At 37.5% G+C, this 26,671-nt stretch overlaps 2 protein-coding genes, 1 long non-coding RNA gene and 1 other non-coding gene across 5 annotated transcripts in view; 3 read left to right on the plus strand and 1 right to left on the minus strand.

Annotated features, from left to right (window-relative positions):
* LOC134667397 (tRNA (adenine(58)-N(1))-methyltransferase catalytic subunit TRMT61A) overlaps window positions 1-17,390 on the plus strand; it is an 86,679-nt gene extending 69,289 nt beyond the window's left edge. For both annotated transcript variants that reach the window (XM_063524809.1, XM_063524803.1), the window contains 2 exons: window positions 16,356-16,485; window positions 17,269-17,390. In XM_063524809.1, coding sequence (XP_063380879.1) covers window positions 16,356-16,485; window positions 17,269-17,351 — 213 coding nt within the window. In that variant the 3' untranslated portion in view covers window positions 17,352-17,390. The remainder of the gene's footprint in view (window positions 1-16,355; window positions 16,486-17,268) is intronic.
* Window positions 1-26,671, plus strand: part of LOC134667803 (uncharacterized) — a 433,239-nt gene that overhangs the window by 356,770 nt on the left and 49,798 nt on the right. The gene's annotated exons all lie outside the window — the stretch shown is intronic.
* LOC134671736 (U4 spliceosomal RNA) lies at window positions 1,706-1,844 on the plus strand. Its single transcript, XR_010099267.1, has one exon. It is a non-coding gene; the product is annotated as a U4 spliceosomal RNA (small nuclear RNA).
* LOC134667739 (HEAT repeat-containing protein 5B) overlaps window positions 17,444-26,671 on the minus strand; it is a 61,505-nt gene continuing 52,277 nt past the window's right edge. Inside the window, exons 33-39 of the mRNA XM_063525160.1 lie at window positions 26,269-26,420; window positions 24,410-24,706; window positions 23,564-23,770; window positions 23,085-23,224; window positions 22,410-22,617; window positions 21,949-22,094; window positions 17,444-21,032 (exon numbers count right to left, since the gene is read on the minus strand). Coding sequence (XP_063381230.1) covers window positions 20,865-21,032; window positions 21,949-22,094; window positions 22,410-22,617; window positions 23,085-23,224; window positions 23,564-23,770; window positions 24,410-24,706; window positions 26,269-26,420 — 1,318 coding nt within the window. The 3' untranslated portion in view covers window positions 17,444-20,864. The remainder of the gene's footprint in view (window positions 21,033-21,948; window positions 22,095-22,409; window positions 22,618-23,084; window positions 23,225-23,563; window positions 23,771-24,409; window positions 24,707-26,268; window positions 26,421-26,671) is intronic.

Raw genomic sequence — 26,671 nt, forward strand, 5'->3', positions numbered from 1 at the left:
TCGTCGGCGGCGCGCGGTACCACATAATTATACAAAGAACAGAAGTAAAAACCATACAGCGGAAACACAAGAAAAAACATTAAATCTCAATACCTGCCTAGTTTTCTTTACAAAAAGTATTGATATCCCACCAAAAACATAAATGTAAAAAAGGAGAGCCAAGTTCAATACAAAAATTATGCTTGGCTGTGGGGCTCGCCGCAAAAAGAATGGAGATCTAAATGAGTGCCACTGCCAAGTTCTATGCAAAATCCAAATATGTATTTATAGGAACAAAATAACATTATAAACAAGTATTAAACTCTATTTCCTTGCTTTATTGGATACCTATAACAATTGCTGTTATTTAAAAAAATGTGAGATCTTAAAGTAGGTTAGATTTGGCTTGGCCAGGTTTTATCAGAATTACAATATATATAAAATGATTGATATAATGAAAACTGGCCAAGTCAAATCTAACCTACTTTAAGATCTCACATTTTTTTAAATAACAGCAATAGTTATAGGTATCCAATAAAGCAAGGAAATAGAGTTTAATACTTGTTTATAATGTTATTTTGTTCCTATAAATACATATTTGGATTTTGCATAGAACTTGGCAGTGGCACTCATTTAGATCTCCATTCTTTTTGCGGCGAGCCCCACAGCCAAGCATAATTTTTGTATTGAACTTGGCTCTCCTTTTTTACATTTATGTTTTTGGTGGGATAAATACTAGCTGAAAGCAAATGTAAATTAATAAACAATTATTAACATAAAAAAACGTACTTTGACCGGACACATTGGATAAGCGCTCGGTCAGCCGACCTCCGACACCACGGAAGCAGCCGGGACAAAAAGCCACAATACGCGGTCGTGACTGCGGCCAGCCCCATTCATAACCTCCTCTGAGAAGATGCTACGTGCAAGCATTTTCGCGCCCACCTGGACACTAAGTATTATACAGAAATTTTGTTAAGTCAGCCTTTTTTTTTTAACGACGGGTTAATTTCGGGACAAGCTCGTAGCTCCGTGGTTCTTCTTAGGTAAATTGTTGAATAAATAATTGTTAAAATCCAGATATCAGTATGTGGTTTGATATTTTGCAATGTTTAATAATTATTAATGTAGTGAAGTGGATGGTTATCTACTATCTTAACTAGATCGTTCGTCCACCTTGTATTTTATGTTAAATTAAATTAAAAATAAATAAATTTCTTTATTAAAGACAACATATTGACACTCCATCTTGTAAAATACAATGAATTGTGCCGAGTGGAAAAAGCAGGCTATTAATAAAATAAAAATAAGATCTATTTTATTTTATTGAAAAATATCCAAAAATTAAAGAAGATCATAATAAAGTACTAGAATAATGTACTCGTACAAACATGGTTTAAAATAGTCAACATAAAGTATAAAATCTTGTCAGCAAAAAATATAACTGGCTCTAAAAATATTTTACATCAATACCTATTATGTATAAAATTAAAAAAACCGAATTGATAACCTCCTCCTTTTGAGATTTGGAAGTCGGTAAAAAAATACTTCCTATATTCTTACCTCTATAACGTACGTATATGTATACGTATAACGAAGTTGAAATGATTATACCTACGAAATTTGTTATATCATTCGCCAACAGATGGCGCTGGCGTCGAGTTAGATGGCGCTATCGTTTGTTCGCCGCAGTTTTATGGGGCGGCTCGCATTTGGCTATAACGTTAACTTTGCGCAGAGGCAATATCGTAACCAATGAGGTTAATCCGAGGTGCGATTATTGCTAGTTGAAAACTTTACCAATACCCCGCCGTGTGGACGTGAAATACCGTCCGCTATGGCAATTTTTGAATGGCCGTAAAGGCCTCAAAATTCCTATAAAAAATATGATTTTTTTAATGTCTCTTAGTGATGTGTCAAATCGAAAAATTTTGAAACCGAATAAGTCGACTCCGGTTTAAACACAAATCGGTTTGCAAACCGATTTGGCCAAGTCGATTTAACTTCTATTTTTAAGTATCTGTAGTTCAAACCGCTCCGTAGTCACTTGGCTTTGAGTTGAGGAAATTGAATTGTCAATCTTACGCTTTGTTCGATGCTTATTTAGAATCCTTAGACTAACACGACAGCAAAAACTTTGACTTAAAACTTTTGTAATATTTTTTTACTTTTCGTTGCGCGGTAAATCACAATTTTATAATTTCTAAAGCTAAAACGGGAAAGCGCTATACGAGTAAGCAGGAAAGAGCGTGCGGTCTCGTGCGATTTCGTGTCATTGCCGCGAATTCGTTGAGTTAGCAAATCGACGCGGCACAAAACTGCCAAACCGATCCAAGTATACCGCCAAATCAATCGCTTTAAGTCCATGCGAAATTGAACCTTACATCTTAAACAATAAGTTTCATTTTACTTTACCTGTAGATACCAAGTTTCGACTTGACTCGACTCAATAATGGCGGCAATGTGCATGACATTGACAACATTTTTCTTCGTGGTTTAAAATCGATTTGCGTACATTTTAATCCTCAATATGTCAAACGAAAGTGACGCATCAACAAATATGAAAGTATGGAAGGTAGAGATACTAATTACTTCTCCACCATATATGAAAGGATGCGTTTAGAGCGGGTGAACGACGTGAACGTATCTTAAGTCGACTTACGGAACACTCACGTCGATTTAGTCGACTTCAGACCTAAATCGGTTTGAACCGATTTGTGAAGTCGAATCGTAACATCGCTAATGTCTCTTCTGTCATTCATAATTGTCGTTCTTAGTAAATCATATTCACAAGATTATTACCTAAAAATAACAAGATCAAAACTAAGTTGTATACAATATTAATCGACAGTTGTTTTTTTAAATATAGTATTAACATTAACTATTACAATATTTTTGTGTCACTTTTAAACTCTGCGAGATCAAATCCATAACAATTTCAAAACAAGACATTAAAATCGGGCTGATAGATATGTATTTATATTTTCATAAATATATTATATCGCATGGCCAAGACTATGAAAAAGAGTCGATCAATCAATTTAATTTAAAATAAGAAGAAGCTGTTTCGGTACCAAACTTTGTATCCTGCGAATCCTTTCATTACGTAGGTACCTACGTGTTTGTAACAATTGTAACCGCACAGTACAACTAATACTCGTTTCTTGGAACTATGTCAAATACTCTTTGCCTCTTCGTTGAGTACCTATTTATTGTAATATATAAAAAATAATTGGCCATAGCCAAGCACGTCGACTTGTTGGTAGCATGTCTCTATAAACAGTTTTAAAGTACTTGTCGTATTCGTAATACCACTTATACCTATAGTTCGTTTTTTTAGCATTAGAAAGAACTAGCAAGAAGGTAAGCGATCTTGACATGTCTTTTAATTGAAAAACGCTTTTTAAAAATCAAAAACTATTACTTATGAAAGCAGAAGAATATAAATTATCGTATTAGATATATAATTGTTACACATTTGTCGTAACTTATTTTTAAAATATGTTTTTCAATTAAAAGACACATCAAGATTGTTTACCTTATTTCTAATGCTAAAAAAACGAACTATACAGTAATATTATACATTTTGAAGTTTGGATGTTTGTTCCTCAATGAGGCAGAAACGGCTAACCGGTGTTCGATTAAATGTAATGTTTATTTTAAAGAAAATTAGGTACTTATCTACTTTTAAACTACCCTAATGACTGTAATGAGTTATAATTAGGGAATGCAAATCGGTTATTTTTTGTATGGAAATAACCGCGGTTTCGGTTAATAACCGATTATTTCCATACAAAAAATAACCGATTTGCATTCCCTAGTTATAATGTCATATTTTCGAGTAACAGAAAATATAAAATTTAAAGAAGTGGTTAGTGACTATGATTCATCGTACTTTGGAGAGCTCATGAAGCTACGTCAGATATTACAAAACATCCATATTGATGTTCACGCTTGTTCATTTCATTAACCATCACAGAGGTTTAAACCAGTCTGTTACAAAAGGGATTAATAAAGAACAAAACTTGACGCGATTACGCTCGATACACTTTTAATAGCGTCAGGCTTTGACATCCACACTGCGGTGAAAGCGGTCGATAATCGATACGAATGATGAAGAATCGATACATGGCTCGTATAATCGCATTATTGGTACGCGGGGGGTCTCACGGGCTGTTTTATCGACTCGATGGGTGTTAATCGACTGTTTATTTATTTGTTTATGGGCGGCCCAGTGGCAAAAATTGTACAATTGTACTGAGTCAACTTACTTAGGTAATTGATCGTTGTTTACTTTATTAATAAAATATATTTTACTTTATTCATTTACCTAGAAAAAATAAATACATAAAGCTGTTTCGATATTTTGCCCCTCTCCTTGATACTTAGTTCCTCGTATTCATAATTTCTTCGAATTTGTAAACGCGTTAATCGCAAACACGATTACAAAATTAGATGTATGCAAATATTGCTCATTTAATATCTATCTGTAAATCGTTTTAAATATACATATTATACACCACGTAATACTTGTATAAAAAATTAAACTGGCAATTAATTTACCGAAGCGATTACATTTAATTATTATTACCATTCATCAATCTGTTCTCAGCATTTACATCTAATATTACGATTATATAGGCACACGTAACAGGGTTAAAGAGTCAAGGTCCATGAGATCAGCCTCCCTTTACGCGACCAAAACAAATTGACATCTTCGATTAATTACAATCAATTCTTTCCACAAACGCATGTGAAGTTTGACAGTCAATTTGTTATAAGACGTACGTTAGCCAATGCACTGTTAAAAAGCAAACAACTTAAACATTCGCAAGCGCTTTCCAACTAAATCTTGTTATTGAAAAATCAACTTTAATCCAAACGCTTGCAGTTTGGATTATAGCCATGTACATGCTGCGTATGTGATCAGAAGCGGACAGTTTAAAAATGTTAATTCGAAAACCAGAATCAATCAAGCCTTTACTTAACCTTAGCATCGGAAGCTGTAAGGACGAAATGCCCACGATTGTTGAGTCAGTAAATGTTTTTAATTTTTACTGAGGTTCCGTCATTTGTACCGGTTTTGTCAAATTCATTTCACTCTTCCTACCAGTTTTTAATTTTTACTGAGGTGCCGTCATTTGTACTGGTAAATTCATTTCTCTCTTCCTACCATCCGTGTTAGGTAAATTGCGGAAGTTCTAGCGTTTTAATAAATTTGTTATTTACTACTAATTATACGAAGATAAAATCAATAAGTAGTGCGGCTTGTTTTTAATGGTTTGTAACGTAACACCAGAACACACTAAAACTGCAGTCACCTGTTAAAACTGCAAAAGTAATCGTAAATAAATATAATATAAATATAAATATTGGGGACATCTTACACAGATCAACCTAGCCCCAAACTAAGCAAAGCTTGTACTATGGGTGCTAGGCGACATACATACATACTTATATAGATAAATACATACTTATATACATAGAAAACACCCATGACTCAGGAACAAATATTAGTGTAAATAGATGTAGATACTTAGATACCTAGTGCTAACTTTTTTAACAGTTACAAGAGTGAGCACCAGAATTTTTGCCGGACACATGCGTTACGTCACGAGTAAGAGTAGGTACGTAACCTTAAAACGTAGAAAAGTTCTTGTTCTTACCTACGAATTTAAGGAACCCTTTTTATACCAGATAAAAACATATTCCTCTCAAATCTGACATTGAACGTGTTCAAGATAATTTTGTCGCAGTCGCAAGCTGTTTAATGCTATTTGGCTGAAAGGGTTTTAATGCAAATTTAAACGCATATTATTATGAGCTTTCATACACGGATAATTTAAGATTTCGGCGGGAGTGTTCAGATAAGTGGTGCAAAGTGGCTGGGCAGCCAAGCTGGTCATTTGTTATTATTTCTTTTGAATGCTCCCCTCAAAAATAAGTTATGTACAACTGCCAAATGTTCTAAAAGTAATTCGAAATATATCCTAATATTCTATAGAGGGTACTTAGCATACAATATATGTGTTCCCGTTTACTTTCGTGAATGTAAGTACACACGTAAGTGGCGAAACATTTTGATAGAGGGTTTCGGGTTGTCTGCATTATAGAAGTAGGTAGGTACCTAATAATACATATACCGTTTAAGAACCGCCGGCCTTTATACATAAGATTTAAAATAAACAATAAAGTTATCTTACATGAATGTTAATCTATGTCTATTTCTTGCGTTCTGTTATATTTGGCATTAAAATAATCACGTAACTGCGTATATAAATTTAAATGCGGAGCTTTAAATAATTTCTAATTGAATATTTCTTACGTTTAACAGGCTTCAACTAACGGACATAAGCACCTGTTAATTTAAACTCTGAGTATCTTCGTACATTAGTCTTCTGCTAAGTATCTCAGAGACCCGGCCAAGCTCGTGTTTCGGTCCTATCCTATAGTTGACAACTTACTTAGATTTATTTTTATAGGCATAATGGTAATGTGTATTCAGAACTTCAGATAATCATATCACAAGATGTGTTTTATTCATATTAGGTACAGGTATTATCGCTGTCTTAAAGAACGTCTAAACAATGTCTAATTTCATCATTGTGAATTTAGATGGCACATGTGTGTGATAGATGATATAAATTCAAGATATTCGGATACAACAAGCATGGTTATGCATAGACCTATGTATGAGGTTGGCCGGTCGAAGTTTTTAGCAGATGGCGCCATCATAGCTTGCCCTGTCAATCTGATCTATAATTTTATTGTTTTATTACTTGTATAATTTGTATTTTATTGTGACTTGTAGAATGTACTTTTATTTTTACCAATAAATATCTGTATTCTGTATTCTGTATTAATCCCTAGAATTGTGTCAAAATTTTGTTTTTTTAATACCCTAGATGCCAGCCCTTTAAGCCAAAACTCATAGAAAAATCATTGCCAACCCCATTGCTATGTATTGAAATAAAAACTCGAAAAGGTCAGAATAAACTGGCTAAGTGGCCAGTATCAGGCACGCATGGAATGTCACACCGAACACGTGCCCGGGCCGTCCGAACACCCGTGAAATTACCGCTTTTTCCTGCCAACACAGATGATTTGCACTTCCATTGTTCTGCCCGCCCGGCTTATAGGGATGTTTCACGCATGGCTTTATTTCTTATGATATTTTATTATATAAAGATATTTCTATGCAGTATTGGTAGTTAGAGCGACACATTAAAACTTAAATGTAGGTATGACATTAACCTACCCTTAATTCGTTTCACTAGGTCAAGATTTTTTATAATGACTGTTAAAGTCGTGATGAAATATTATAACTAGGTAAGTATATCAAATCGTGTTACATAATCAGGACATACTTACTGCACTGAAACATTAAAAAGATCAATACGAAGCCGAAGGATACAGCTCGATGCGCGGGATCGATGGATTGATTGCGCAAGCATCGATTAAACGGCGCGTATATCAATCGCCATTACCGCCGGCTGTCAATAATGGGATCGCATGAATCACGCGCTGCCGCTGTGGCGAAATATGGAGCTTTTGTTGTTTTAAATGCTTTTAGTGATGTGAAAATTTCAATTAGTAATCGGTCCATTGCCACCGGTTTAGTGAACCCACAAAACCTATTAGTCTTTTTACGACACTTACGTAGATGACTTTCATTGGAAGCAGAAGCAATAATAATATCGATAATATTTACCATTGTCATCGCAATCGTTTGTTTTAACAGCAAAATATTATTCCAACTATTCGACAGAGTAATAAATAACATACTTACCTAAACATAATTGCTCTCATTTAATTCCTACTTGATTATGTTGCTTAGATATACATACACGTGTCAGTATCGTCTCTAGAGAATAATATGTAGGTATAAATAGGTACCTAAGTACTTAGTACGAGGGTTGCACTGAAAATGTCGGGAATAGAGAAAACTGTCGCATCTAGACAGTCAATCTTTATTTTAATGCATACTTAAACTCAAACTGACCACGCATATAAATTTTCTTTTGAAAGTAATCATTCTGTAATGCACACGGCTCATAATCCCAAAGTCCTTTTTGTATGGCGATTTTGGGGCCTTAGTGGTTTTGTATGAAATTCGTAAAGTAGCCAACGGAATTGAAGTTTTTTTTACATATATCTATATATAAAAGATTTTTTTACTGTTGTCATATGAATATTTAGGAATGTCGAAATCTGCCGATATGCAACTTTTTTGGCAGTCTTTTTAATTAACAGCACAAATGCGATTTTAAATTTTGACGTCGCTTTGGAATGACATGCTTCTTTAAGATCACCCATGGGATAAAATGAAAGCGACTTTCATATATAATTTTAACTGCAAACGAGCGTACGATGAACTCTAGTTCATAAAAAAATAACAGAAGCCCATTGTAACTTTTATTTGTTCGCTGAGGGCATATTGAAAACCGTTTAAAAATGTGATCCGAAAAATCACTTGGCCAAAAATTCAAATAATGTTCGACATACAATTTTCAAATTGTCAGTAATTTTTAAATATAAATGACAACCAAATGGAATATACCTTAAAAGTTTTATAAAGAGTTACATTTTTATAAATTATATGCCTCATTCTATTATGTTATTTCTAAGTGTCCCATTCCCGAATATTTCAGTGCGACCCTGTACTACCTAACAACATTTTTATAGACAGTCATGTGTTCCTAGTAAAATTCAATTCAATATTCAAAACCTTAAACAATTTCTGACTCATTTGTTCCTCGCGTGTAACTTATCTTATACATGTACTGAATGCTACCGATGCTTTTTATCTTTATTTATTTTTCTCCAATATGGACGTCTAAATTCAAACGAGTATTTATCAATCCCTGACAGTTATGGAGACACCAACATGGCTCTGATAAGGCTTCTTGCAAGTGTTTGGCAGCTGCGTCATTTTGTGCCCATTTATTATTTTTAAAACATTTTGTTTCGGACAGATTTGTTAAGAATAATGAAGGTGTTTTGATTAGCAAGAGGACTTTATTTATGTCAATATTATTACATATTGTATATACATATATGTTTAAAGTATAATATAATTAATTTGAACACTTTTCTATCTCTAGTTAAGTTTTTATTACTGACAAGTAAGTAGTTATTCAGCTGTCACTGAAATATTATAATTTAAATTTAAATACCCGCAGGTTCGTAACATATGTTTCGGCATATATTTGTAAGAAACATATCAATATGTATAATATTCTGAAAACTGCCTACTTATAAAAGTTCTGTTCGCAAAGTTCTGTTGAAAGTAAACACATGTTTCCAAAAACTTAGTAGCGACCATTTAGCGGAAAAGATATATTATTTCCAGATTGATGGCATTAGGGTCTTTGACACTCTTAGTCGGGCATTTTCGGCACGGGCCAACCGGCAAGTAATAATTATTCTGAGTGTCAATAAATAATAAAGTGGCCGCGCGCGTCTTGAGTGCTCGTTCGTCTCTCTTATCTCAATTCTTAATGCGCCTCTTTGCTCGTTATTCTTTTTTATTTTTTGTTCTTTTTCAACATGTCATCCAGTGGTGAGGTTAAATTCTGTGTTGACAGCATGAAGGTTTTATGTTTTAATCTCGACTTAATGTTCGTTCAGCAGCATTAGGCTGTTGTAGGCTGTAGCTTGGTTCTATTAATTTGGATCAGATTTGTACTTAGTCATGTCTATAAATGAATATTTTATCGGCCAGTTTCTTTGCTTAACAAATTTTATTCAGCGTATCAATTCGAGTTGTGACTTTTAAATAAATTAGAAGCAATTGATCAATATCAATACGCTTAAACTGGCCTGGCCAGTTGTAGTTGCATTTTCGTAGCATCGTCCATCGATCACGCACTTCGGATTTATGTTGCGTAATTGCGGTGCGTCTGCGCACATTGCAATGATTTCGCTTATTATGTTGTTTTTCAAAGATTTATTTTGTGTTTTTTCTGTTGTGTTACTGAGGAAAATTATTAGATAATCTACTAACAACGGTAACATAAGTCGAATGTTTAATATATCCTGCAATACCTACTTTAACTTTTTTGTTAACTTATATACTGATAATAAAAATTAGAAAAACCTATTATTGCGGCTTATAATAACACTAACTAACCCACCTTATAGGTACCTTAGTTGGCTTACCTTAGATGTAGACCTTTTTTCCTGACAACTCAGTTAAACAAACGTAGCATTTTAGCCACCACCAGGCCAAGGTCAGCTAAGTTCAAACTGCGGTCGTACGGATACAGACTCTGCTCAATTAGTGGCAATCTTCACCACAACTCTGTCAAGGTCCACCATCGCTATTAGGACGGTACTTAGGTATTGGCACGTACTGTATGCCCCTTTATACATAAGAGGAAGTTATCTTCACGAGTTTTTGCTGTAATCAAACGTCAATAGAAAGAGGAAATCCGAACAAATGTTTTTATTACTCATTTTAAAGATCAGCACTAAGTGGCTGTTTGAAGAATGAAGGCATAATTTGTTCCGTATTGTTTCGGAATTATGTATGCGTGGCAAAAAATGTTAATAGACAAAGATTACTATTGAATAAAAAGCCTGAAGTGTGAACATGTACATATTACCTGCCAGAATGAACTTGATGCGGTGTTATTTATTTGGTTTGTAACATAATACATTTGTATTATCTTCGCCGCAGTGGGAATGAAAATTGGCAATTGTTACTACATACGTATTTATTAAATCTTCATCGTGATCATTTCTCAATATTTTGGCGCACCAGCTGGCAGTTAGTACTGAGTAAAAATTTTAACATTGCACGTGCGACGGTACCGAATGGCGAGAACTCATCACAACCTATTTCAATGGAAAATATCTCGCTTTTATGTGAATGACCATAGTATGTTAGTTTTAAACATTAGGAACTATAGGTAGATAATTTTATACAAATATCTGCTACGATTCCAATAGCACAGACTGCAGCTGCAATTGTACTTTCGCTCCATCCAAGGTTTTACAAACAAAAGCTGTGCAATACCTACACCCCATGTAATGTACTACATTTAGTAATCCCACGAGATGAGAGGACATCTCCGCTCTGTCATTAGAAGGCGCCACCGCTCGCCTGTCATTTAAAACCTATCAGTACCGTTAAATGCCGCCTTTGCTGTTTGGATTAATTCTAAGCTTACGCAATATCTCCATTCTAGCGTAGCTTCTTTAAAATATACCTACCTATGTATACATTAAAAGGTACATTTGCAGTTTCCAAATATCTACCGATACTTATAATAAAATAAAAATAAAAAAATAAAATAAAATAGCCTTTATTGCTGTTTCTTTCCTTACAATTAGTATATGCCTACTTACTAATAAAAACTAACTAAATTAATTTAATCCTAACTTATGTCACTGATCGGCAACTGGATGTTTGTGTAGAACAGCTTGTCTGTCGACAAAGGCCTCCTCTAAAGATTTCCATGTATTCCTGTCTCTTGCTAAACGGGTCCATATCGGACCAGCGATTTTCTTAAAGTCGTCTTCCCATCTTTTGGTTTGTCTGCCTCTATTTCTTTTGCTGTCTCTTGGATACCATTCTGTTACTAACTTAGTCCATTTCTCTTTATTTTCTCGTAACATATGCCCCGTCCAACGCCATTTAAGCTGTCTGTAGACCGTGTGTGCATTTTTAAATTTTGTTTTCATTTTAATTTCTTGTAATTTCACTCTATCCCTTCTTTTTATACCTAAAATACTCCTTTCCATTGAATTTTGACAGACTTTTAATTTACTTTCTTGTCTTTCTGTTAGCGCCCATGTCTGGCACCCGTATAGTAAGCATGGTATAATGCATGTTTCGTATACTTTCTTTTTTCCTTTCATGGGCATATCATTATCTTTCATTATTTCCTTAAGAGACCAAAACCGTTTCCATGTATTAGTTATTCTCCGTTCTATTTCTTTATTCATGCAGTCATCTGTAGATATAAGTTGGCCCAAATATATATATTCATTTACATACTCTATTTGTTCGTTATTTACTGTTATTTGTTCGTTGGTTACCGTTTGTTGGGAATTCGTCATGATTTTGGTTTTGGTTAGGTTCATTGTCAGGCCGGCCTTAACACTTTCATCGGATAGTTGCTGCAACATTAGTTCCAGAGTTCCTGCGTCCTCTGAGAATAAAATCAAATCATCCGCGAAGCGTAGATGGTTGAGATTTTCGCCATTTATATTGAGGCCGTTTTTCGTCCAGTCTAGACTCCTGAAGATCATCTCCAGCACTGCTGAGAATAGTTTAGGTGATATAGGATCTCCTTGGCGTACACCTCTTTGAATAGGAAATTCGTTACCCGTAGATTCAAGTTTAACTTGTGCTGTACTCGCTGTGTATACGTTTCTTATTATTCGTATGTATTTTTCTTGCACCCCTTGTCTTTTTAGAGCGTCCCATATATACTCATGTTCCAATGTATCGAACGCTTTGTTAAAGTCAACAAACCCTAATACGTTTTATTATATTCTCTATATTTCTGCAGAATTTGCCTTAGAGTGTGTATATGATCGATAGTTGAGAATTTGCTTCGGAAACCAGCTTGTTCCTTGGGTTGGTTTTCGTCTAGTGTATTGGTAATTCTGTTTAGTATGATTTTTGAAAATATTTTATAAATATTAGACATTAAACTGATCGGTCTGTAGTTTCCTATGTCACCCTTGTCTCCCTTCTTATGCAGCAATATGATTGTCGATTTAGTCCAGTCTTCCGGAATGGTTTCCGTTTCGAGGATTTCATTGAACAAATCTGTAAGTCTTGGTACTATCACTGGTAGCGTAGTTTTTAGTAGTTCATTTGTGACTAAATCGGATCCGGGTGCCTTATCTAGTTTTTGTGTTTCAATAGATTTAATTGTTTCTTCTTTTAGAATTGGTTTAATCTCCTCTTTATTTAATGAGTTATATTCCTTTATTACCTGTTCCCCTTTACGACTTTGGTATAGATTTTGGTAGTATTCCGTAGCAATTCCTAGTATTTCTGGTCTTTTGCTGGTCTTTCCACTATCTTTATTTTTCATATTCGGAATCCAGTCCTTTTTGTAGTTCATTTCTTTTAGCGCCTTCTTTATTCCTCCTGTTTTTTCTATATGTCTTCTTAATGTTGTTAACCTTTTTGTTTTCCGTTCTTTTCTAAGTTGTTCGCTAATCTTTTTGCTTATTTCTGCTATCTTCTGGCCATAATTGTTATTCTTTTTGCCTTGTTTTATTAGTTCTCTCCGTTCTTGTAATAATTGCTTACTTTTAATTGGTATCGCTGTCTTACTAATCATGTTTGCTTTCTTAGTTTCTGTTTTTAATTGATTGATCAATCTGTTGTATTTTTCTTGAGTCGATAAACATTCATTTTCCACACCTTGCAAGCCTATTTCGAGGTTGTGCAGAAGTACATCGGTGCTACCGGTGCATTCGATGGCTTTCATATTATTGTGAAATTGTCTTGTTCTTTTCGCATGGGTCCCTGACAGTTTTGCTCTAACCATTCTATGATCAGAGTTAAAATTAAAATTGCTTATAATAGACAGATCTTTAAAAACTTTTGCCTTATTTGACATAATATAGTCGATCTCGTTTTTATACCGGCCATTAGGAGATATCCATGTCCATTTCTTCGATGGTTTCTTTTTGTAAAAACTGTTTAGGATGCTTAATTTATTTTCAATAGCAAAGGATACTAGTCTGGAGCCGTTGTTACTTCTATTGCCAAATCCATGACTTCCTATGGTATATTCTTCTCCACTTTTTTGTTTTCCAATCTGTCCATTAAAGTCACCCATAACTATTATGTTTATGGATGCATTTGCAGTGGTGGATTGTAGGTCCTCGTAGAATTTTTCGATTTTTGTTATATCTTCTTTCTTATTTGATTCGGTAGGTGAATACGCCTGGATTATAGTCCAATCTTGCTCTTCCTCACCATCCACGGGTAACCGAATGTTGAGAAGTGCAATCCTTTCTGATATTCCTCTTAGTTCTTGTATGTTTTTGGCAAGGTTTTTTTTAACCATAAACCCGACTCCATATAATCCGGGCGTCTCCCCAATATGGTGTAGGACATATTTTCCATGGTCTTCTATTTTTTCCCCTAACCTTCTCACTTCACTAATACCAATTATGTCCCATTTTATGTCGTCTAATGCTAATTCCAGTTCTTGTAGTTTTTCTGTGTTTCCTAGTGATCGACAGTTTATAGTCGCTATATGTATATCGTTATATTTCTTTCTCCTGTTATTTTCTTTTATCTTTAGAGGGTCGTGGTCTTTTTCCCCCACGAGGACCAGTTGGCTTGGGGGAGGTTGGTGGTTTCTAGTTACTTGGTTTTCTACATTTTTATGCTGTTGTTTTTTCCGGTTGCCGATAGCTAATTGTTATTGCCTATTATCTGCCGTAGAGGAAGAGAGAGAGTTGGATCTGCTTCTCATGACATCAAAAGCGTTACGCCTATTATTTTGTGATGGCGTCCAGACTAGTTGTTTTTTTGCTTGTGTATTGTCTTGTGGCGAAGAAGATGTTTCTCTCTTTCTTTTATCATTGGTTGTATTATTTTCCTTTACTATTAGCTTATCGTATTTAAGATATGCGAAATTTCCTTTCTTCCTTTCTTCTTTCAATTTATCAACCGATACTTACAATAACATAAATATAATTTGTATATTTTATACAATACACGTCTAACTTACATAAACTAAGCCCTAAAATATTGTTAAATGATGTACATTTACAACTTGCTTTCGTTACAATTGTAATCTACTATGATAACTAAGGTACCTGAGAGCCTCGAAAGCGAAACTACTTACTCCTATGTCCATTGCTGACTCGTCTTTTAGCTCAGTAAAAGTTTGTGCTCCATAGCCCTTAAGTCTTAAAGCCTATAGGTCTACGCGGAACACTTGTCAAAATTAATAGTCATTCAAATTATACAGAAATTGATATATAAGTTGCTACTGTTTTCACGATAAACATAGAAGGCATAGTGAATGGCTGGCGCCTGGCGATTATCGAAACACCTGTGATAACGTTTGTTTGATTCCCATGATCCATGTGGAATACCGGCTGCGATGGTGCGAAGGTCGCGCGAGCCCCGTGACATCGATAATTGCATTCCCCGCCCTGACCCCCTTGCGGTATCAGCGGGTACACAAGTGGTACGACTACTAAGGTTCTATATAAGTACATACCTAATATTATGCTTTCAACATCTCAAGAAAAAATACAGGATTCACATGTTCTATCCAAATAGTTCTATCATTTTGTAGTAATTTAGATCTAAACAATTGAGTCGGTACACCCCCTACTAATTATGTAGGTGGTACTTAAGTTATAGTAATGCCAGAACGCTTAGTAAAATTCTATTAAATTATGTATTGTTAGATTCAAATGTGAACATCTATGGCATTTTCAATAGGATTGTACCGCACCATCAAGCACGTATTCGGTCGACAGCCGCTAATGGGGTATCGGCGGTAATTCACGTCTGTTGGTCTTACACGCTTAGCACTCTGTGACGCATGGCGTCATCCCGTCACACTCATCGCCCGTTTAGCAACATAGCGAATCTGTGCCTAGCATGATGGATCACATTCCTGTATTGGCAGCTGTTCGCGTCTGTTGGTCTTACACGCTTAGCACTCTGTGACGCATGGCGTCATCCCGTCATAGTCATCGCCCGTTTAGCAACATAGCGAATCTGTGCCTAGCATGATGGATCACATTCCTGTATTGGCAGCTGTTCGCGTCTGTTGGTCTTACACGCTTAGCACTCTGTGACGCATGGCGTCATCCCGTCACACTCATCGCCCGTTTAGCAACATAGTAAGCCTGTGCCTAGCATGATGTAGAAGCTTCTTATGACGCATGATATGCATATTAAGTATTCTGACTTTGCCTTCTATCTCGCTACTGGTTCAAGCCATAAATACAGAATGTTTTTCCATTCCTATAGGTACATTCTATTGCAATATTCTATTGGAATTTGAGTAACGCACCGTGCTAGCATCTCGGGCTTAATTAACTCGCGTAAATTATGCACGCCTGTCAGTTACCGCGTCTTTAAAATTGGCACACCCATGCTTGTTATTTTATACAAACATACTCCATCATGCAGCTATTTGCGGTGAATTACTACATTAACCCAAGATTGAAACCGGTTACTTACTTTTTTAATAAGACTTATTCAAAAATTTACTTTTCTTCAACCAAAAACGTCACTCGACACTATGATACGATACTATATCCGACACGGTATCGTATCACTGTGACATCTTATAAGCATTGTTCGAATACGGTTGTAAGAGTAAATAAATATCCGTGCGCATTTCTAACATGATGAACTTTGTTTCCAGAGCTCCGAGAACCCAGTAGACGAGAAGCCGACATCAGACACGAACTACGTGGTGGGTGCGTGGCCGCCGAGCACGCCCGGCCACACCGGCTACCTCACCGTTGCGACGCTGCCGCCTCTATTCCTTAGAGGTGAGTTCTCCAATCAGCCGGGCTAACACATGCTTGGCACTTGGCACAGTATCTCGCGGCGAGATAGACTACCGGGACGGGTAATCATGTGCTCGGCCTATACTGGGATGGCGATAATAGGTAGTATGTCGTCGTAAATTTAAGAGTTAGACTCTTGTCGGTGTTGCTCTCTCTATTTGACTCTATCCAGGCCGCGTAGCCAAGACGTCAATCGCTTACGCTTCGTAGCGATCGAAACGCAACTGTCACACCAATATGGAAGAGTGATAGAGAGACATAATGCTTTTCGTTGTCGAAGCGATAGCGATTGTAACCTTGGCTAGGCCGGCAGGGCCGCCTGATGATCATGATCTGCGCGAAAACCTCTATTTATTACAACTGTTTCGCGATCGAGCCCTGTTGTCTGCCTCAACTACTTTTACGAAACCTATAGGTAGTACGTAGGTACATATAGAGACTTTAATGATAGCATTGTTACTACCTAATCCTTGCCGAATTTGTAGATATTAAATTACAGATTATGTAGTGCATAATGGTTTTCCATCGTATTTTCTCGGAATATCGTATAGCAATTGATCATGCTACTTCAGTCAACCTTAGTACTTCCTTTGTACCCGAGTCTGACTGAAATAGCGTTACACGTAGCGGTACACGTTTCCGTGAAAATACGATGGATAATAATTATGCACTAGTGCACTACATCTATGTATATGTACTTCAAAAATGTATAGTCATCAAGTATATTGCTTTGTTTCTGATTCATATATTCCTTATTATTTTCAGACAAGAAATCCAAAGCGGAAGTTAGCAGTAATGAAAAATCAGTATTGTCTGAAAATGATGCAGTTATGGAAATAAGCGCATAATTTAAATTAATTAATAATATTAAATAAATTTGACTATTACTCGGTTCTTTTATTCTTACTAAACTTGGGGATTGATTGTTTAATAAAAATAGTTTTTGTTAGGTAAATGGTATATTTAAATAAAAGCCTTAAAATAAGTTACTGACTGACAATATGATAAATAAATAATTCCATTAACACATGAAACTTACACAATACAAATATACGAGAATTGGCATTCGACACTCAATATTTGGAATAATAAAGGCAGTGTTGGAAAATTAAGTATTTCGGACAAAAATTTGGCAATCAGAATTTCATTATCTAACACGGCAATTATTTTGATTATTAATTTCTACTATATTAGCACACTAATTGCTGAAACTCTTGAGAACTTTATTACAAAGGGCAATAAGCGGCAATAAAGACTATATTTTAGTTTCCAAGTTACTGTAACAATCTATTCAAGTTTTTTCGTGCACTTGTCAGTTAACAGCTTAATTCAAAACGGAACATAAAAAAATAACTAGGTTAAAATCCAACTTTAGATTTCTACTTTGCAAGTTCTCGTGAGATTTCAGCTAGGAACTAAGCGTGCAATACACGCAATTCTTGAAATGTCGTGACCAATGTCATTATAAGAGCATTCCACGGGCTGTCCCGTACAAACGCATTGTATTTCCTGTGTTGCGACTTTTTTCTCGGCATCTATAGCAGGCAATAGTACATTATTGTCGAGGCTCGGAAGTAGCTACTTGCAGCCTGAGGATTCGTTTTAAACGGACGACCTTGGGAGTCCGTTTAATTGCATCCGAAGCCAGCAAGTAGTCTTCCAGCCGAGTCATATATAGTGCTTTTCTCAAAAATGGTGCAAGAAATATAAATATCATAGAAATATTTTACAAAAGCAACGTTCTTACATATATATTTTGACAGAAAAAAGCCCTTGCCGCCTTTTTATTTTATTAATAAAAAAATAGAAGTGTATTTGATATGGTCATTTCAACTTTTAAAAAGTTTGGAACTCGACAAATAATGGAATTTGTATGCAACATTGCAGTCCCAAAATCGAGACTGCAATGTTTTTAACTTTTTAATTTTCGACTGACCATAAACTACGCGCTTCGCGACCTATTTTTTAGACGGCAAAGTCGACTTTGCCGTCCATTTTTGAGAAAAGGTATTTTTCTGTGCATCTTTTTGACCATTTGTCATAGAAAAGGAAACTCTTATACCTTTAAATCTTCAGAAACTTCGCGTTTGTACGGGACAACGGTAGACAATTTGATGGAATGCTCCTATACCTACTGTTTTACCCTATTACTTAAAAATAAAATGTCGAGGTCAGTACATAAAATGATTAAATATTGTCAGTTAAAACATCGACACGTATCTCAAACTTTCACCACATTCAACATTCGATACACTCCTTACAATTTTCAACAATTAAAATATAATCTATAATTGCTATAATGCCTATAATCTATGACACTAAGCAGTATTTAGATTCAAAATATTAATCACTTAATTAAGCATAATTATATTTTATAGGTGTTCTATCTGTCTGTCTATGTAGGGTTACATGGTCATCGGTGACAAGATGGGAATGAATCATTTCTGTGTTGGGTGGGGACAGACCGGAATATACTATTTTATATTTAAATAAGGAAGTTTATTACGTTTAGAAATTAGTCGTTACCAATTGCGGTCTGTCATCATAATTGATGAAGGCTTGATCTGTTTGGAATGTTTACTTTAAAAATTAATTATATTGTCTGTCTCTCAGGTATTTCTTTTCCTTTTATAAAATGAATAATGTAAGCCAATTAGTATTGCTAGCCTCAATATAACTTACAATTAATTTTAATTCTATTGCCATCCAGATTCAGAACAACGAACTCGTAGTTCTTTAGAACCAATTAGGCAGTGCCGGATTTACCACTAGGCTGAGTAGGCTGAAGCCTAGGGCGGCAGATTATAGGGGGCGGCAAATTTGGGTCCAAAAAATACTGCTGTTCAGATAGGGTTGACCAGAATTTTGTCGCTCCCCTATTTATTAGTTAGCATTAAATAACAAGCATTATTTGTCGATTTTGCCGCCTTCTGTCATGTCAAGACCCTTATATTGAGACAGATAGACGGCCAGGCGGACAACAAAGTGATCCATATGGATTCCGTTTCGTCCTAAAAATGTACCATTTTCTATCGAATTGCGCTATTTCTACAAAAAAATTAGCGCTCGCTACGCTCGCGTTTTTATGTAGGAACATTATTTGTGGTTCTCAATGGCCAAAACCCAGCACCACCGAACCGGTCGCCGATCAGATCAGGAAAAATATAAAGAGGTCGCAACGTCATTGAGTGACAAAAACGGCCCATATAAATCTGTTTCTAGAATAGTGACGTCACCTTCTTCGAGGTGGATAGGGGCGGCAAAATCGGCATAGCCTACGGGCGGCAAATGTCTAAATCCGGCACTGCAATTAGGCATTGACAGTCTAATGCTTCCATCATTGTTCTACTCCCAGCTCCCTTGGTAATTGGTATCTACACTACCTTGTGCTTAAACAACCTAATATGTAGTTGCTTATTTTAACGTTCGATAATATAATAAATACTACGCAAGAGATCGTTATTAATAATTACATTTCTAATAATCGTTTCACATACATTTTGTTAGCTTCAATATTTTCGACTAATTATGAATTATTGCATTTCATGACTACCTATAATCACTGAATATTTTTCTCTACCCTGGCTTGCGGTTTATAAGTATTTCGCTAAGTATTAGCAGTCTGTGTAATGTTTTGTTATTTATTTATCCTAGGTATACCCTTCCATAGTAAATTTTGATTACCTCACTACATTCACCACTGGTCGTTTTCTTATACCTACTAACCAATAAAGTCAGATACCTTCTGACCCAACTCATATTTTAGATGTGGTCACGTTTTAATCCCAATTTCACCTATTCCTTAATACTCCATGTGATTTTACGTTATATACTTATCTACTTAATCTCTATAATCTTAACTGTCATTAGTGCAAGTAACGTAAGTTTACGTTTAGACGCTGCTTTACTGCTTCACTGCCTTTTATCTCGTGACGTTTAGGGCTTTATTACCTGTAGGCCAAGCACATGACTGGCGCGACAGTATCTCGCCACGAGATAGACTACCTGTCTTTTTCTAACTGTATTAATTAAAGAGGGACGGGTGGTCTATCTCGCGACGAGATACTGTCGCGCCAATCATGTGCTAGCCCGGCTGTTACAATAATTTATTTCTAGATACGCATAACATGAATCAACTTCTCCTCCAATAGTTAGTTTATATGGGGTTCATAATGCCTGGCGTCCGTTAGCTCGTTGGGTGGACGACATTCGGAAGATTGCGGGTCACTTCTGGATGAGATTGGTTCGGGATAAGTGGCGTACTCGAAGAGAGACCTATGCTCAGCAGTGGGCGATAAAGGCTGATATGATGATGATGATGACATGATGTGGTAGTTTAGTGTTGTGAGGGCGTAGCGCAGTTATCTAAAGTCGCTGAAGTCAGTCTTGAGCTGTATGGTGGGCCTGGCGGGCGGCGGCTCGAACACGCGGCGCGGCTGCGCGCGGCGCGCGCCGGCCTGGCTGCCCTTCACGGCCGTCTCCAGCTTACTTCGCAGCTCCGCCGACTGGGACATCATCGTCTTAAACTCCTGTCCAACGAAAATTACTAATTTTAACGAAGAACACAAGTTGCTAGCGACATCTAGTGACGTGCCGGAAGATTTAACATGCTCGAGGAAACAATAGATGGCGCCCCTATCTGGAGATATAAATTAGTACTTACATTATCTACTAGTGACATTTAGGTAAAAAAGTGAAGCGGATAAAATACATATTTCAATTAAAATGAAGCCCTGCCGCATTGATGGTATATAGTTAAGTGAGAATGCCCTTTACCGTTTTTTAATAATAAGATTTAGCTGTACGCTTAATACATGGCAATAATTTGATGACTATACGTATGGATTGAGTCTGGTGTAGTACAGTAGCGTTCAAAAGTGCATGGATAGATGTCGACCGTAATGCCTTAATATTACAGTTGAATAGTTATTTGTACAACAAGAGATCAAAGTTTGATATTTCTTCGAGTGCTTATTTTGAGTCCCGTGCAAGCGAAAGATTCTATAATAGATTCACGAGCGTAGCGAGTGAATATAATTTAGAATCTTGAGCGTAGTAAGGGATTCAAAAGCGCACGAGATGTAAATAACTTTGATCTCGTGTAGTACACAAAATTTTTCACCCTAAGCAGTGAGAACATACCTAGAGGGACAGAGATAATAGAACCCAAGTATATCGAACTTTGTATTAGACCCCGCATGTTGAAATGACATTTGACTATAAAAGTCACTTGAATGACATTTTGTCTCACTCAGTGAGCAAAATGCGATTTTGCTCACTCATACTGTCTCACTAAGTGAGCAAAATGCGATTTTGCTCACTGAGTGAGACAAAATGACTCAGTGAGCAAAATCGCATTTTGCTCACTGTTTTTAAGAAGCAAAGTACCCTTGTTCGAGCTGCTGAGGTGAAAATATATTTATGCACTTTTGAACGCCAGTTTACCTGCGGATGCTTGGGCCCCTGGCGCGTGAGCCAGGCGAGCGCGAAGTCGTGCAGCGCGCGCTGGTGCGGCGCCGCGCGCGCCAGCTCGCCGCCCTCGCGCAGGTACGAGATCACGATGGGCACCACCAGCCACAGCAGCTGGATGCCTGGAATTCCAACATTCATACATTATTACATGAACGTCTGCAAAAATATATCGAAACATTAAAATTAACATATATAAACCGTACCTTGATGTGGTCCTTCTGTTAGGCCGCCAGAAAAATAAGAAAATATATTTCAATAACAAATATTACCTCGGAGTTGTCAAACTGAACCGAAATAATTTTGTAGCTAAAGTTGAAAACACTCAAAGTTAACAACCGCATAATGCTCGGGGCTCTACATCGCGCGGCCTCAAACTGAAGCTAAATTAATTGTCTCGAGCTAGTGACAGATGTAATAACACTGATGATACTCACGCGCATGTTCGGGAGCAACATTGAGCAGATCGTCGAGCGCGGTGACGGCGGCCACGGCGGCGCGGGTGTGCGCGGCGTCGGCGGGGCGGCGCGCCGCGGCCGCGCGCGCCGCCACGCGCGCCGCCAGCGCGCGCGCCCACCACGACACGCACGACGCGGGCGCCTGCGACCACACCGTGCGCACCACGCCGCAGCACTGCGCGAACACCTGCCGGGGGTGAATAAAACTTGACTCCCTTTAGGATTCGGGCCGATTTAGACGGCGTGCGAACTCGCATGCGAGTTTCATTACATTGCGGTTTTTGACCGATGAGTTGAATTTGACGTAACCGACAGTCCGCAATGTAACTAAAATCGCATGCGAGCTCGCGCGCCGTCTATATCAGCCTTTAACGTCTTAAAAGCATCGTTTGAGCGACCTTAAAATTTATAACAAATTAGAGGCCCAATTTATAAAGGACTTTGTGTCGTAAATTAGAATACAACTATATTTACAATAACATTTCAATATGTTGACAGCTGCAACATCACTTACATTACAAGTATGTAGATTAGATGCACCGTGCAACATCGCCGTCACCTGTTTGTGTTGCATATGTATACACACTTTTATTATAAAATTGGTTACGATCATGGGCGAACCCGTATTGTTATTTTTTTACATTTAATAACTACCTCATTGTCTCTGGTCTCGAGGCACTGCCTGAAGTGGTTAATACAGGGGTAGTGCAGGGAAGGCGTGGGCTCCGAATGATTTAGCAGCACCGCCATAGCTCGCGCACCAATCACTGGGTCGATGCGCTGTCCGACTTCGTCTGAAAGAAAAATATTTTAAGATGGAATACCAATAAAGCTAAACCTTTTCTTCTGTGGTAATGAGAATGAGGTAGCGTAGTGCGCATACTCGTACTATTAATAACGTTGCTAAACACTTTGTTTTGTTATCTATTGAAAGTAATAGCACATCAGACGGATTAAATCGAAAATTTAATTAGCGGTGCCTTTAGCCTTGCGGAGCCGTCCGCAAGTAGATTAGAAAGAGGTAAAGGAGAGGTAGAGAAGAGATAGGTTTAGATGCAAATACTTTCAATTCATAGGTGACAAATGAGAAGAACGCGTTTCACTCGGAATTCTGGTGAATGTTGGTCACTCACCGGTCTTGACCTTCTCGAGCAGCTTGGCGAGCGTGGAGTGCAGCAGGCGCTGGTGCTGGTCGCGCGTGTGCGGCAGCACCCGCGGCGCGCGAGCCGCGCAGGCTTGCTGCAGCAGCAGCACCGCCGCCTCGCCCAGTGTCGCGTCCGCGCACTCGCCCAGCACGCCTAGCGCCAGGTACAGTATCGTCGGGAGGAGGGATAGAGCGCCTGGAATATATAGTTGACATTTACACAACGCGTTCAATAGATGGCGTTCAGTAGTAGCCAAAATTGTTCATTTATTTCAACACAAAAAAAAACAACTTTTTACATCATAAAAATTGGTTAGAAAAAAATACAGTAATTCAAGTATCACGAATTAGAGATAAGTTCGCCTTTGTACATATACTTACATCGTTTTCTTTCCTATGTCTATTTTGTGTAAACTTGTTTATGTGGGGGTTGTGTAAGGGGGAGGCCTATGTTCAGCAGTGGACGTCTTATGGCTGAGATGATGATGATGATGATGATGATGTTTATGTGGAATAAAGTGATACCTATACATACATGAATTAAATACGATATTCGAGGGCTTTTTTCGAATCCAAGGTATTTTAGGTTGTACATACAGTATGATTTGAGCAAGTCTGACCCAATTCTAATTCGTAAATGAGGGATTGGACGGGAAGCAAGTCAGTCTAAGAAACCAAATCGCCGGCCCAATATTACAGGGTTCTATGTCTCACTTTTATCTAACTGAAATTTGAACATTGAATATTGTCATAATTTCGACTATCTTGAAATTGTAACATAGAACCCTGTAATATTGGGCCAGCGAAATGCTAATATAGTGGAAACATTACACACCTTGCGGACTAGTTAACGATGTCAACTCCCCCATGGCAGCCAACGTGCTGACTAACAACGCGTCCCCATGCACGCCCAACCCCCTCGGCACGCCTATAACTCCTACAGCGCCCTCCTGCTTCCTCGGGCTGAGGCCGGGCAGGCGGCGCACGGCGAGACACACGCACACCTCCAGGCAGGCGAACACGAGCGACTTGCCGGGGGGGAGGTCGCCCGTGGGCCCGCCTTCGCCCAGCGTGTGGACCACTTCCAGGACTGATTCGGGGATGTTGTTTGATGGCTCGTCTGGTGCTAATTCTGTAATTAAGTGTTAATAGATATCTAAATATCGATATCGATGTAGTAATATTACAGTACTATTATGATAAAAAAAGATAAGTAAAAATTTACAAATGCAATTTGAAGATTGAAGTCGCAGCACTGGGGCAGCTGGTCGCTCTACTAACCGAGCTACCGAAGCTTAACCAATTACGACGAATATTTCCATCTGTCCAATATCTTTGTCCAATGTCATTGCATCTCACCCTGTCATTAAACAAAATGTGAAACAAAATACACATTGGACAAAGAAATTGGACAGTGGAATAGCACCCTTAAGGCCCATTTACACGATACAAGATTCTTGAACATTCAATACAATAAAATTGAGGCAGTAAAAAATTTGCACTATCTAAACATACGTGACATTCTTGTATTCAAGTACCAACTTGAATTCAAAACTGGCATACGTGTAAACGAAGCCTAGTGCAATTAATTGAATACAAGAATTGCCAATCCATATGATTATAAAGAATAAATAAAACCGGGCAAGTGCGAGTGGGATTCGCGCACGAAGGGTTCCGTACCATAATGCAAAAAAAAAACAAAAAAAAACTGTCACCCATCCAAGTACTAACCACTCCCGACGTTGCTTAACTTTGGTCAAAAATCACGTGTGTTGTATGGGAGCCCCATTTAAATCTATATTTTATTCTGTTTTGTTATAGCGGCAACAGAAATACATCATCTGTGAAAATTTCAACTGTCTAGCTATCACGGTTCGTGAGATACAGCCTGGTGACAGACGGACGGACGGACGGACGGACAGACGGACAGCGAAGTCGTAGTAATAGGGTCCCGTTTTACCCTTTGGGTACGGAACCCTAAAAAATAGGACATACTAAATTTGATGTCGTTTCTCTTGATTCCGAAGTTTTTGTTAAAATACGTCCATCAAATTGTACCACACAAGTTTTGGCTTATAAACATCAGCACTGCTAGATCCAATTCCCATTGAATTCTTCATTTTCTTCAAATTCTTTAATTTAGAATAATTTTTGCTCATTTTATCAGTTTTACCACCCACAAAGAACATTCAATATTGAATGAAAATCTGCCAATGCAAATCGCTTCAATTCTTGCTTCAATATGGCTTGAATACATCATACTTGATTCAACTTGAAGTCTAGACCTGTCAAGACTTGCATGCAATTATTGCCGTTCAATAAATGTCTTTGGTGTAAACAAAATACGGTCAAGAATATTGACTATCAAGAATTGTATACAATAATTGCATTCAAGATTTTGGTTATTGCTCATGTATAAACACTTTGATTCAATTCTTGAATTCAATTATTGCACGGCAAAACTTGCATACAATTATTGCCGATTCTTGTTCAAGAATCTTGTATCGTGTAAATGGGCCTTTAGGCATGCCTCTAGCGACATCTACCGTGAGAGTACGAGACTTATCTTAAGGACTTGACGTCTCCATTCCATTAAAAATAAAAACAATAATGCCGTGCTGCTACAGCACACGCTTCTGCTGAGTACAAACATCAATTTAAAATACTTATGTATGTACTAATATCTGAAAGTACCTTTGATCTTGGCCTGCATGTTGGCCTGCAACTGCTCGCGAGCGCCGGCGATGATGAGTTTCAGCACGTCGGCCACAAGGAGCAGTGCTTCCACGCTCTCCAGCGTCAGCCCGGTGCGGTGCACTATCTGACACAACTCTATTGCCAGGGCCCTGTAACAATCACGGAGTCAAAAGTCTAATATAGTAGAAACATTACACACCTTGCGGACCTTTGACGACCGGTCTGGCCTAGTGGGTAGTGACCTTGCCTGTGAAGCCGATGGTCCTGGGTTCGAATCCAGATATTTGTTCCTGAGTCATGGTTGTTTTCTATGTATTTAAGTATTTATATATTAAATATATCGTTGTCTGAGTACCCACAACACAAGCCTTCTTGAGCTTACTGTGGGACTTAGCCGATC

This window comes from Cydia fagiglandana, chromosome 1 (genome assembly GCF_963556715.1).
Source record: "Cydia fagiglandana chromosome 1, ilCydFagi1.1, whole genome shotgun sequence".
Lineage (NCBI taxonomy): Eukaryota > Metazoa > Arthropoda > Insecta > Lepidoptera > Tortricidae > Cydia > Cydia fagiglandana.